The sequence below is a fragment of the Hyperolius riggenbachi genome, chromosome 11, assembly GCF_040937935.1.
Source record: "Hyperolius riggenbachi isolate aHypRig1 chromosome 11, aHypRig1.pri, whole genome shotgun sequence".
NCBI classification, from domain to species: Eukaryota; Metazoa; Chordata; class Amphibia; order Anura; family Hyperoliidae; genus Hyperolius; species Hyperolius riggenbachi.
Window position 1 is genome coordinate 206029056 of NC_090656.1, and position 13704 is coordinate 206042759.

A 13704-nucleotide genomic window follows, 5' to 3' on the forward strand; every position below is an offset into this window, starting at 1 on the left:
CATAACCACTCCAGTGCATTATTATTTTACTGTAGGGATGCTCATTCGTATTCCGCGGAAATGCAATTTCCGAAATGCGGAAATCGATAATGCAAGTGCCGTAGGCGGATTTCCCCAGGAAATCGCGGAAATTTCTGCCGGAAATCGCGGAAATTTCTGCCGGAAATTGCGAAAATTCCGCCCGAATTTAACATCAATTTTCTCAAAAACTATAAGGTCTTTTTGAAAACTTTTTTTGCACCTTGTTCACAAGATTCGGTTTAATAAACCCTGAAAATTTGGTGTTTATAGGACTTAAGGGGGCTTTGCTATTAACCACTAAAGTCAGCGGATTTTTACTGTAATGTAAAATGCAGAAAATCTGCATCTGCCTATTTTCTGCATTTTACATTATAGTAAAAATCTGCCGACTTTAGCAGTTGATAGCAAAGCCCCCGTAAGTCCTAGAAGCACCAAATTTTCAGGGTTTATTAAACAGAATCTTCTGAACAAGATGCAAAAAAAAAGTTTTCAAAAAGACCTTATAGTTTTTTAGAAAATCGATGTTAAAGTCGGGCGGAATTTCCGCGATTTCCGGCGGAAATTCCGCCTTGGAATGTGGAAATTGGTAGCGGAAACGGTAATCAGTACATGACGGAATGCGGATTTACAGCGGAATCGGAAATTGGCATTCCGACCATTCCTATTTTACTGTATTCTGACAGTAGTATTGCATTTGTCTGTGTGAGACACTCCACAGCCCACTGACACCCAGAGCAGTGCATAATGTGATTTCTGCCCTTTAGAATCAGAATCAGAATCTTTATTTTCACCAAGCACGACTGGGTCGTGCCCGGAATTGGTCTTGGCATGTACAGGATACAGGTAGGATAGGGTGCACAGAATACATCACAAAAAGGATCAGCACTATATCAGACATTTCATACAGAGAAAAACATACAAACAAACAACACTCAATTTTCACTTCCAATTTTCAGTTACTAACTATGCATATTTACACAGCACTCAGGTGTATGAAGGATATGTGTGGCGGCAAAAACATGATCACGTTGCGGAGGGGGGTGCGTGGTGAGAGTTTAGTGAGTTTACAGCTGAGGGGAAGAAGCTATTTCTGTGTCTAGTGGTCCTGGTGTAGATGGACCGATACCTCCGGCCCAAAGAAAGCTGGCTGAAAAACCGGTTGCCTGGGTGTGAGGGGTCATTTACAATCCTCAAAGCTCTGGAGCTCAGCCTTGAGTGGTAGAGGAGGTCCAGAGCGGGTAGCGGTTTTCCTATAATTCTCTCTGCTGATCTGATGACTTTCTGTAATTTGTGTCTGTTGCTGGCAGAGGAGCTGGCATACCAGACTAGAATGGAAGAGCAGAGGACAGATGCAATTGTGGCAGAGTAGAAGCTGGTCAGAAGTTTCGGGGACATGCCGAACTTCTTCAGTTGACAGAGGAAAAATAACCTCTGCTGGGCTTTCCTCTGGATGGAGGAGGTGTTTGCCTTCCACTTCAGGTCATTGGAGATGGTGGTTCCCAGAAGTCGGACGCAGGGAACTCTTTCAACTTTTTTGTCATCGATACTTATTGGAGGGGGGGACGTTGGCGTGCTTCCTAAAATCAACAACCATCTCAACAGTTTTTGCCGTGTTTAGGACCAGCCCGTTCTCCCTGCACCAGTGGCATATGCTCTCCACCTGGTGTCGGTACGCTTCCTCATCATTTTTAGTGATGAGGCCGACAATGGTGGTGTCGTCGGCGAATTTGATCATTTTGACGGAGTCAGCTGTGGATCTGCAAGCATTCGTGTACAGGGAGAACAGTAGCGGCGACAGGACGCACCCTTGTGGTGCTCCTATATTTGTAATCCGAGGTTGAGAGGAGATGGTGCCTAGCTTTACGACCTGGGATCTGTTGGTGAGGAAGTCTGTGATCCACAGGCGAAGAGTGGGGTGGACCCTGAGTGAGGCAAGGTTCTCCTGAAGTATTTTGGGGCTGATGGTATTAAAAGCTGAGCTGAAGTCAAGAAGGAGAATCCTAGCATACGTGCCAGGTTTGTCCAGATGGTCGTGGATGAGCTCCAAGCAGATATTGATGGCGTCGTCGGTGGACCTATTTGCTCTGTATGCGAACTGGTGCTGATCCAGCAGGGCCTCCGTGTTGCGCTTGAGGAGGGGGAGCACCAACATTTTAGGGATTAAAACCTGACTCTGCGTCAACTCTGTAATTTTTGGTGAGACTTTTGGCATGGATCCCCCTCCAGCATGCCCCTGTGCAGGTGTTAGGCCCTTTGAAAGAAGTTTTCCATCACTTTTGTGGCCAGAAACAGTCTTTGTAGGTTTAAAAATGTGCCTACCCATTGAAGTATCCACATGCACTCTACACTTATCCATCCCCTGTACACCACATGCATATATGCACTGAATCCTTCCCCACGCACTGTAACCCCAAGTGTACACTTACATGCTGTAACTTCCTGTTCTCTACACTTACATGCTGTGACCTCATGCACTGTACACTTGCATGTTGCCTTGCACCATGTGTTTGTTCACATACATACACCCACATACAACAAATCCATATTATCTTCTGCTAATTTATACATATTTTTTGCAGCACTGAAACAGACTTTGAACTGCTAAGTATTGGGTGCCCATTGCCTACCCCCCCATCACCCCCATGTGAGGGCTATTATTTATTGTATGTAGTTGGAATAGGCATGCCATACATCTGTTATGTGAGGTAGCTGAGCTGACTGATCATTTGAACAGAAGTATCTTTGTATGTCTGCAAATGATCTGCTTAGACTCTGCAAAGGGACATCCGCCACACAGTGCACTGCTGTCATGGCTGCTATGAAGCATCTTTTGAGTAATATGTATTTGTATATAATCACATCTGGCTGTAGACTGACATCTAAAGGGCCATTCAATAGCAAAAGGGCTTGTGTAGCATAAATACATGTTATGTCAACAGGGCCGGCCTTAGGTTTCACAGCGCCCTGAGCGAAACCTGATTTTTGTGCCCCCCTTCATCCTCTTTGTGCATAGGACAGTGGCTCCCAACATTTTGTGACGTTGTTACACATCACGCCAAATGCTCAGATCTCTGTGACACGTCACATATTTATAATAGAAAAAATACTATTAACCACAAATGGATGGAAAGAGTGCATTATCTTAAATATACTTGAAAATGAAGGCTAGAACCTTTTAGGAATATTAATAAAAACAGTGGGACAGTTAGCCACCCCCCCCCCCCCCCACCATTTAGAATGACAAAGAAAGACAATTTGTACCACACGTTATAGCCGCGGTGTCCCTCCCCCCCCCCCAAAAAAAAAAAAAATAAATGCCCTCAGACTCAGTATAGGTAGGTAGCCAGGTGTAGGTGCCCTGCCCTCAATATAGGTTGCCAAGCATAGGTGCCCCCAGTACAGGAAGTCAGTTGAAGGTCTCCATCCCCCCCCCCCCCATAGGTAGCCAGGCGTAGGTGCCTCCAGTATAGGTAGCCAGGTGTTGGTGCTCTCAGTAAAGGTAGCCAGCTATAGGTGCCCCCAGTATAGGAAATCAGGTGTAGGTGCCCTCAGTATAGGTAACCAGCTATAGGCGCCCCCTTGGAAGCCTGGCGCCCTGAGCGACCGCTCCGGTCGCTCATATCAAAGGCCGGCTATGTATGTCAATACTTCAGCAAAAGTTTACTTGTTTTGTATTACAGTGCCAGAACATCAGACACATAATAATGAGAATGTGCCTTCAGTTTGTATAAATGATGAACTGCACCAGCACAATGAGAAGAATTCACATCATGAAAAGGAAAAAGAACGGAATTCCTCTCACAGCTTTATCAGTTCTCTGACCTTTACGCCAACAGTGAACAAAGATGATGGGATGACCACCAATTATGGGACCTTCCACCCTGCAACACAGACAGAAGCAGAGAAAGAGCTGACTATAAGACCGACTGGTGAGTTACACAGAATCATTACTGCAGTGCCTTCACTCTTATTTCACACACGCTCGTTTCTGAAACTATGGTGTTGTGCTGTGTCCATTATGCATTTCCTTTAAGGATTAATAGAACATTTGTTTCTCAGTTTAGCAAATCCCCCATATTTTTTGTGATCTACATTTAACCCTTTAGCAGCCAAAAACATTTTCCTGCCGCTGGGGAAGTGTGCCTTCCCCGGGCTGGCAGGCTCGGCAGGGTATGCACGGCGGGCGGCAGGGAGCTTTTATAGTTGACTGTCTGGACGCCTGGATTGGTTTTTTCTTCCACCACCGCGGCGGCGATGTAATATCTTATTCAGGGAAAGTCCTATTTAGGATTAGTTCTTTATAACTGTTTATCTTAACATTTTATTTACACCTTATTCATTCAAATTCCATTACAAAAAAAAAAAAAACTAGCAAAAAATGCTGTATAATCTTTTTTTGGGCTGAACATCTTTGTGTTGTAACACTCGCTTGAAAAGCTTAGTTGATGAAATGTACAGCAAAGTCCCCAATATCTGGCACCGGCAGGGATCACCTGCTGCCGGATACATATGCTTGCAAGTTGCTTCAACAACCAGTCGAAAAAGCACAAACCTCCCCCCAAACACTCACTGAGCCTCCAACAACGTGTTGCAGACAGTCTTCCAGTTGCTCCTAGTGGCTTTCTGGCATCCTCCGTGCACGGAATCCGGTGTGTCACCTGACCCGCATCGGGTCACATGACAGGCCGGGAGCTGTGCACAGATGCCACAAGCCGCTAGGAGAAACAGAAAGGCTGCAAGATGTCATTGGAGGCTCAGTAAGGATTTAAATACCTGCAAACACCCCTAACACAAAGTCTCTGTTATGCCCTAAGGCATGCCGACTAGTGGATACTTTTGATGCCTGAGTTCTGGATAACGGAGACTTTGCTGTATACACAACTTGCTGTTTTTTATTTGTATTTTTTTTCTGTCTGTCCCTGACTAATGAATGATATTTATTTCAGCATTTCCTCAGTTGGATGAGATACAGAAGAAGCAAGAAGTCGTTTATTTTGGTGAAGAGCTGAATCTGTCCTGTGGAATCCATACATTTAACCCAGCAGACATGACAGTCACATGGTACGTGGATGATTCACTGTTACCATCAGAACGCAGTGAGCCCATTCAGGAACCCAACACTGGTTTGTATCATGTCACCACCAATGTCAGATACATCCCAACAACGTTTGAGTGGAAGACGTTCCGATGTGAAGTTCAACAGGGAACTGCAGAGCCGACACATGTCACTTGGACCCTGAAAGACCTCAGTAAGTAGAAGAAGCACTTTTCATTTTAAAACTTTAATATTGAAAGTGGAATTCCAGCTGAAGCACTTTTTTGTTGAATAAACTGGGAAAGGTTTTAGATTTAGATATGTTTAAATTAAAGCACACTTGACTGTAGACAAAGCTACCTAATGTCAATTCACGAAGGACAACACATGAGGTAACACAAGTGATATACTCAATATGTTATCTCCAGGCTGGAGCTGTCGGTAATATAACAACCATTTGTGAGGTTATGTTACAAAAGGGTGTTAAAGTGAACCTAAAGTCACCCACAAAAAATGAGATGAACTCACCTGGGGCTTCCCTCAGCCCCCTGCAGACGATCGGTGCCCTCGCAGCTCTGCTCCAATGTCCCCGGACCCGCCGGCGAGCACTTCCGGTTTCGCTGTCACTGGCCGACAGGCATGGGAACGCGAGTGATTGTTCGCGTTCCCAGCCTGTATATCGCCCCCTATGCTGCTATTGCGACCTCCTGGCCGCAATAGCAGCATAGGGGGCGATATACAGGCTGGGAACGCGAACAATCACTCGTGTTCCCATGCCTGTCGGCCGGTGACGGCGAAACCGGAAGTGCTCGCCGGCGGGTCCGGGGACATCGGAGCAGAGCTGTGAGGGCACCGATCGTCTGTAGGGGGCTGAGGGAAGCCCCAGGTGAGTTCATCTCATTTTTTGTGGGTGACTTTAGGTTCACTTTAAGGAGAGAGAAGGGAAAACAGAGGGTAAAGAAAAGAAAAGTTAATTAAACAATTTAGGAAAGTAAGTAAGTTAATGAAAACTATACTGTATGTATAGCATTGAGAATAAGGGTAATACCTATACCAGTAATGGTCAAAGATTTAACATTAGGGGTCATTTTAATTGTAAGTCCATGTTTGGTGTTAGTTTCACTAAATGATCATGTGGCTTAGGTTATGTGGGTAAAACAGTACAAAGACTTCTGTAGACAGAATAGCCTCACAGTAACTTAGACTAGGTGGTGGCATGAGGTTTATGAAAATATGCATACTGTTGCACAGGTACAGGTGGACATGATCGACCATGCCTCCCATAGTGCCAGAGGAAGAGTCAGACACAAATACTTGTTGAGAAAATAAGTCATGTGGATCCGTAGATTAAATATATTAGGTAGAGCCAATGAACTGTGCAGATCGGATCAGAGAATAATGGTGCACAGCGCCTATGCTTTAAAATGGCGCTGCATTGAAAACACACGCCTAACGCTATTTAACAATTGTACGGCATAATAATGGCGCATGGAGAAAAATGAAGGAAGACGGCGCACAGTGCCGTTATTTATCAATAGCGTCGTACATAAGTCAAACAGCAGATGTTATTTAACTGCAAAACGGTGCATGGACTTAATGTAACACTGTTAAAAATTCCAAAGATGTCCCAGATTGAGGATTTAAAAAACCATAGTAACGTTATTAACGTTATCAACTTTGTTCAAGTAATGTGCAGTACTGTAAACGTTAACTAACGTTATTAACTTTGTTCAAGTAATGTGCAGTACTGTAAACGTTAACTAACGTAATTAACTTTGTTCAAGTAATGTGCAGTACTGTAAACGTTAACTAACGTAATTAACTTTGTTCAAGTAATGTGCAGTACTGTAAACGTTAACTAAGTTAATAACGTTAGTTAACGTTTACAGTACTGCACATTACTTGAACAAAGTTAATAACGTTAGTTAACGTTTACAGTACTGCACATTACTTGAACAAAGTTAATTACGTTAGTTAACGTTTACAGTACTGCACATTACTTGAACAAAGTTAATAACGTTAGTTAACGTTTACAGTACTGCACATTACTTGAACAAAGTTAATAACGTTAGTTAACGTTTACAGTACTGCACATTACTTGAACAAACGTTATTAACTTTGTTCAAGTAATGTGCAGTACTGTAAACGTTAACTAACGTTATTAACTTAGTTAACGTTTACAGTACTGCACATTACTTGAACAAAGTTAATTACGTTAGTTAACGTTTACAGTACTGCACATTACTTGAACAAAGTTAATAACGTTAGTTAACGTTTACAGTACTGCACATTACTTGAACAAAGTTAATAACGTTAGTTAACGTTTACAGTACTGCACATTACTTGAACAAAGTTAATAACGTTAGTTAACGTTTACAGTACTGCACATTACTTGAACAAACGTTATTAACTTTGTTCAAGTAATGTGCAGTACTGTAAACGTTAACTAACTTTAATACACTGTGACTGTGCAGGATTGGAGGTTTTAAAAAAAAAAATCTTAACATTAATAACGTTAGATAATTTGTACCTGTAATGTACAGTAGTCTTAACGTTAATTAACTCTACTCCACCTTGACTTTGGAGGATTGGACTGCGCACTGCATTACATTTTAAATAGAACTAAAAAGTAATATACTGTGATGTGTTTATATGTAAATATCAATTTTTTTAATTAAATGAATGAAAATTTACCCCTTGTGATTGTGTATCGGTGAGCAATTTTTTTTAAATCTGTAAATAACGAAATACATTGTGACATAACTTAGACCAACTTTAGTGCAAGTTCTGTAAATTAATTCAATTCTAATGTAATATTTAATAAAACAATTATATTTTATTTTATTTATATATATATATATATATATATATATATATATATATATATATATATATATATATATATATATATATATATATATATATATATATATATTTTATTATTCCTCATCCTAATCTTATTTTTATTTTTTTAAAAAGTGAAAAAATTGTGTCCTTTTAAAACGGTAATTAATGATTTAGTGTTAATGTTAATTAACAATAAGCGGAAGATGGATTAGTGGCATCACCGTGCGCAATTATTCACTGGCGCTATTTTCGTATGTACCCATGCAGATATAATACTTAGGCTTTGTTCACATTAGCAAACGCGGGTGGCCCTGCGTTAGGAACGCAACGCGTAAGAACGCATTCCAACCGCATTTGTATGCGTTGCGTGGCTGATCCCATTCACTGAATGGGACAGCCGCACGTTTTGGAAAGAAATGCGTGCACATGCGTTCCCGGCCCACACAGGTCCAGAACGCATGCAGTGTGTACATCAGACAGTGCAGTCTATGCACTGTCTGATGTCGTGCGTGTCGGCCTCCTGCAGACGTTCCCGAAACACAGACGGAAACTGTTCTTTATGATCTTTTGCCACTGGTCTATAAAGGTGCATACACGCATCTGATTTTTCCAAATGACTGGTCATTCGGACCAGTCGTTTGGGTGTGTGTACAAATCGGGCGTGTGTACAAACAATTGTTCTGCTGATAAGGCTGATTTTGATGGGTCAAAAACAGCCTTATCAGCTGAACGACCATTTGTACACATGCCTGATTTGCCGTCCAACAAACGACCGGTCCGAATGACCGGTCGTTTGGAAAAATCAGACGTGTGTATGTACCATAAGTGTTGATTATAAAAGCTGTTTAGGGTCGATAGTTGCTCACTTGATAACACCTTATGTTATTATACCAAGCAAAAATTAACAAAATTAATTGAAACATATATACAGTGGCTTGCAAAAGAATTTGGCCCCCTTGAAGTTTTCCACATTTTGTCACATTACTGCCACAAACATGAATCAATTTTATTGGAATGCCACATGAAAGACCAGTACAAAGTAGTGTACACGTGAGAAGTGGAACGAAAATCATGCGATTCCAAACATTTTTTACAAATCAATAACTGCAAAGTGGGATATGCGTAATTATTCAGCCCCCTTTGGTCTGAGTGCAGTCAGTTGCCCATAGATATTGCCTGATAAATGCTAATGGCTAAATAGAGTGCACTTGTGTGTAATCTAATGTCAGTACAAATACAGCTGCTCTGTGACAACCTCAGAGGTTGTCTAAGAGAATATTGGGAGCAACAACATCATGAAGTCCAAAGAACACACCAGACAAGTTATTGAGAAATTTAAAGCAGGCTTAGGCTACAAAAAGATTTCCAAAGCCTTGAGCATCCCACGGAGCACTGTTCAAACGATTATTCAGAAGTGGAAGGAGTATGGCACAACTTTAAACTTACCAAGACAAGGCCGTCCACCTAAACTCACAGGCCAAACAAGGAGAGAAATGCAGTCAAGAGGCCCATGGTGACTCTGGACGAACTGCAGAGATCTACAGCTCAGGTGGGGGAATCTGTCCATAGGACAACAATTAGTCATGCACTGCACAAAACTGGCCTTTATGGAAGAGTGGCAAGAAGAAAGATATTGTTAACAGAAAAGCATATGAAGTCCCATTTGCAGTTTGCCACAAGCGATGTGGGGGACACAGCAACCATGTGGAAGAAGGTGCTCTGATCAAATTAGACCAAAACTGAACTTTTTAACCAAAATGCAAAACGCTATGTGTGGCGGAAAACTAACACTGCACATCATTTTGAACACACCATCCCCACTGTCAAATATGGTGGTGGCAGTATCATGCTCTGGGGGTGCTTCTCTTCAGCAGGGACAGGGAAGCTGGTCAGAGTTGATGGAAAGATGGATGGAGCCAAATACAGGGAAATCTTGGAAGAAAACCTCTTGGAGTCTGCAAAAGACTTGAGACTGGGGTGGAGGTTCACCTTCCAGCAGGACAACGACCCTAAACATAAAGCCAGGGCAACAATGGAATGGTTTAAAACAAAACATATCCATGTGTTAGAATGGCCCAGTCAAGGTCCAGATCTAAATCCAATGGAGAATCTGTGGCAAGATCTGAAAACTGCTGTTCATAAACGCTGTCCATCTAATCTGGAGCTGTTTTGCAAAGAAGAATGGGCAAGGATTTCAGTCTCTAGATGTCCAAAGCTGGTAGAGACATACCCTAAAAGACTGGCAGCTGTAATTGCAGCAAAAGGTGGTTCTACAAAGTATTGCCTCAGGGGGCCGAATAATTACGCACACCCCACTTTGCAGTTATTTATTTGTAAAAAAAAATGTTTGTTCGTTCCACTTCTCACGTGTACACCACTTTGTTTTGGTCTTTCACATGGAATTCCAATAAAACTGATTCATGTTTGTAGCAGTAATGTGACAAAATGTGGAAAACTTCAAGGGGGCCGAATACTTTTGCAAGCCACTGTACCTTAAAGAGAAACTTCAGCCTAAACAAACATACTGTCATTAAGTTACATTAGTTATGTTAATTAAAATAGATAATTAATATAATCTCTTACCCACACTGTTTTAAAAGAACAGGCAAATGTTTGTGATTCCATGGGGGCAGCCATCTTTTTGCTTGAAAGGAGGTGACGAGGAGCATGAGACACAGTTCCAACTGTCCTGTGTCCTGATCACTGCTCCCAGCTGCGTGCGCTAGGCTTCAAATCTCAAATTCAAAATTTGGAAAAAACAAATGTGCGCCAAAACAGCAAAACGAGAACAGCAACATCAGAAAACCCATCATGCTTTGCACAGCATCAGGGGAAAAATGCCCAGGCGGCACTTTTCAGTTCTGCTGAGTAGATTTTTAGTCTGGATGTTCACTTTAAGGTGCCCACTAATGATACAGTCTTTTTTGTCCAATCTTACCATTTCTGTGTAATATGTGGGACAAGCTAAAGTATCCATGCAAAGTACAGTGGGATGCAAAAGTTTCGGCAACCTTGTTAATCATCATGATTTTCCTGTATAACGCTTTGGTTGTTACGATAAAAAATGTCAGTTAAATATATCATATAGGAGAGACCCACAGTGATATTTGAGACATGAAATGAAGTTTATTGAATTTACAGAAAGTGTGCAATAATTGTTTAAACAAAAATAGGCAGATCCTCCTTTTGCAGAAATTACAGCCTTTAAAGGGAAGGTTCAAGCAAAATAAAAAAATGAGTTTCACTTACCTGGGGCTTCTACCAGCCCCATGCAGCCATCCTGTGCCCTCGTAGTCACTCACTGCTGCTCCAGTCCCCCGCTGGCAGCTTGCCGACCTCGGAGGTCGGCGGGACGCATTGCGTACATTTTTACGCATTCCCGCTGGTGCAGGAACATTAACACATACATTTTTACGCGTTACTCTTTCAATGCGTACATTTTTACGCATTGAACCAGTAACACGTAAAAATGTATGTGTTAATGTTCCTGCACTAGCGGGAATGCGTAAAAATGTGCGCAATGCGTCCCGCCGACCTCCGAGGTCGGCAAGCTGCCAGCGGGGGACTGGAGCAGCAGTGAGTGACTACGAGGGCACAGGATGGCTGCATGGGACTGGTAGAAGCCCCAGGTAAATGAAACTCTTTTTTTATTTTGCTTGTACATTCCCTTTAAATGTTTCCTGTGGGTTCCAATGAGAGTGTGGATTCTGGTTGAAAGTATTTTGGACCATTCCTCTTTTCAAAACATCTCTAGTCCATTCAGGTTTCATGGCTTCCGAGCATGGACAGCTCTCTTTAACTGACACCACAGATTTTCAACTATATTCAGGTCTGGGGACTGAGATGGCCATCCCAGAACGTTGTACTTGTTCCTCTGCATTAATGCCTTAGTGGATTTTAAGCAGTGTTCAGGGTGGTTGTCTTGTTGAAAGATCCAGCCCCGGTGCAGCTTCAGCTTTGTCACTGATTCCTGGACATTGGTCTCCAGAATCTGCTGATACAGAGTGGAATCCATGCGTCTCTCAACTTTGAAAAGATTCCTAGTCCCTGCACTGGCCACACAGCCCCACAGCGTGATGGAACCACCACCATATTTTACTGTAGATGGCAGGTGTTTTTCTTTGAAAGAAGTGTTCTTTTTCCTCAATTCATAATGCCCCTTGATATGCCCACATAACTCAATTTTAGTTTCATCAGTCCACAGCACCTTATTCCAAAATGAAGCTGGCTTGTCCAAATGTGCTGTAGCATACCTCATGCAGATCTGTTTGTGCTGTGGGCAGAGAAAAGGCTTCCTTTGCATCACTCTTGCATACAGCATCTCCTTGTGTAACAGAAAAGGCTTCCTTTGCATCACTCTTACATACAGCATCTCCTTGTGTAAAGTGCCTGAATGGTTGTACGATGCACAGTGACTCCATCTGCAGCAACATGATGTTGTAGGTCTTTGGTGCTGGTCTGTGGGTTGACTCTGACTGTTCTCACCATTCGTCACTTCTGTCTATCAAAGATTTTTCTTGGTCTGCCACTTCAAGCCTTAACTTGAACTGAGCCTGTGGTCTTTCATTTCCTCAATATGTTCCTAACTGTGGAAACAGACAGCTGAAATCTCTGAGACAGCTTTCTGTATCCTTCCCCTAAACCATGATGGTGAACAATCTTTGTCTTCAAGTCATTTCAGAGTTGTTTTGAGACCCCTATGTTGCTACTCTTTAGAGAAAATTAAGAGGAGGGAAACGTACAATTGACCCCCTTAATACTCTTTCTCATAATTGGAGTCACCTGTGTATGTAGGTCAGGGGACACTGAGCTTGCCAAGCCAATTTGAGTTCAAATAATTAGTTCTAAAGGTTTTAGAATCAATAGAATGACAACCGTGCCCAAATGTATGCACCTGCCTAATTTTATTTAACCAGTTCACCCCCAAGGGTTTTTATCCTAACGGACCAGAGCAATTTTCAGTTGTCAGCGCTCCTCCCTTTTATTCCCTAATAACTTTATTACTACTTATCACAAGAAAATGATCTATACCTCGTTTTTTTCGCCACCAATTAGGCTTTCTGTGGATAGTACATTTTGCTAAGAATTTTTTTATTCTAAATGCATTTTAATGAGAAAAACAGAAAAAAAAAGAAAAAAAATCATTATTTCTCAGTGTTCAGCCTTTATAGTTTTAAAATTAAACATTCTCCTGTGGATAAAACAAACACGTTGTATTTGCCCAGTGGTCCCGATAATTAAACCGTTTAGATTATGTCCCTACCACAATGTATGGCGACAGTATATTATTTTGAAATATAAGTGGTTATTTTTCTGTTTGTTCTGGCCATAATTACAAGCCCCTATGTAATAAATTAAAATTAATTTTCCCCCATAAAATATAGAATAAAAAAAGCTGAGTCCCTAAGGCAACTATTTTTTTTTTTTTTTAAGCTGATTTTTTTTTTTTACAAGTGTTTTTTTTGGGGGGGAGGGTTGGAAGTGTAATTTTATTAATGATGTGTATATACTTGAAAATGTATGTATTTTGTAAGTGTAATATACTTTTTGGCCACAAGATGGCGCTGGTGAACACTCATAGGACGTGTTCACTTTTTTTTTTTTTTTTTACACACTTTATTAAACTGTTACATTTCCTGTTTATGTGAATGGACGTAGCCGCTGTTCGCGGTCACGTCCATTCACTCCAGGCACTGCGATTGGGTAGAGGACTGTTCAGTCCTCTTCCCCAATCGCCCAGCACGGGATCCCGACGGTAATGGCGGCGGTAGCGGCGGACACACGGCGGTAGCAGCGGCGGG

At 41.9% G+C, this 13704-nt stretch overlaps 1 protein-coding gene across 7 annotated transcripts in view; it reads left to right on the forward strand.

The window, feature by feature from the left end:
- LOC137538195 (uncharacterized) overlaps window positions 1-13704 on the forward strand; it is a 124510-nt gene that overhangs the window by 100016 nt on the left and 10790 nt on the right. For 6 of the 7 annotated variants that reach the window (XM_068260224.1, XM_068260225.1, XM_068260223.1 and 3 more), the window contains 2 exons: window positions 3702-3950; window positions 4968-5270. In XM_068260224.1, coding sequence (XP_068116325.1) covers window positions 3702-3950; window positions 4968-5270 — 552 coding nt within the window. The remainder of the gene's footprint in view (window positions 1-3701; window positions 3951-4967; window positions 5271-13704) is intronic. The other variant, XM_068260226.1, reaches the window with a different exon arrangement.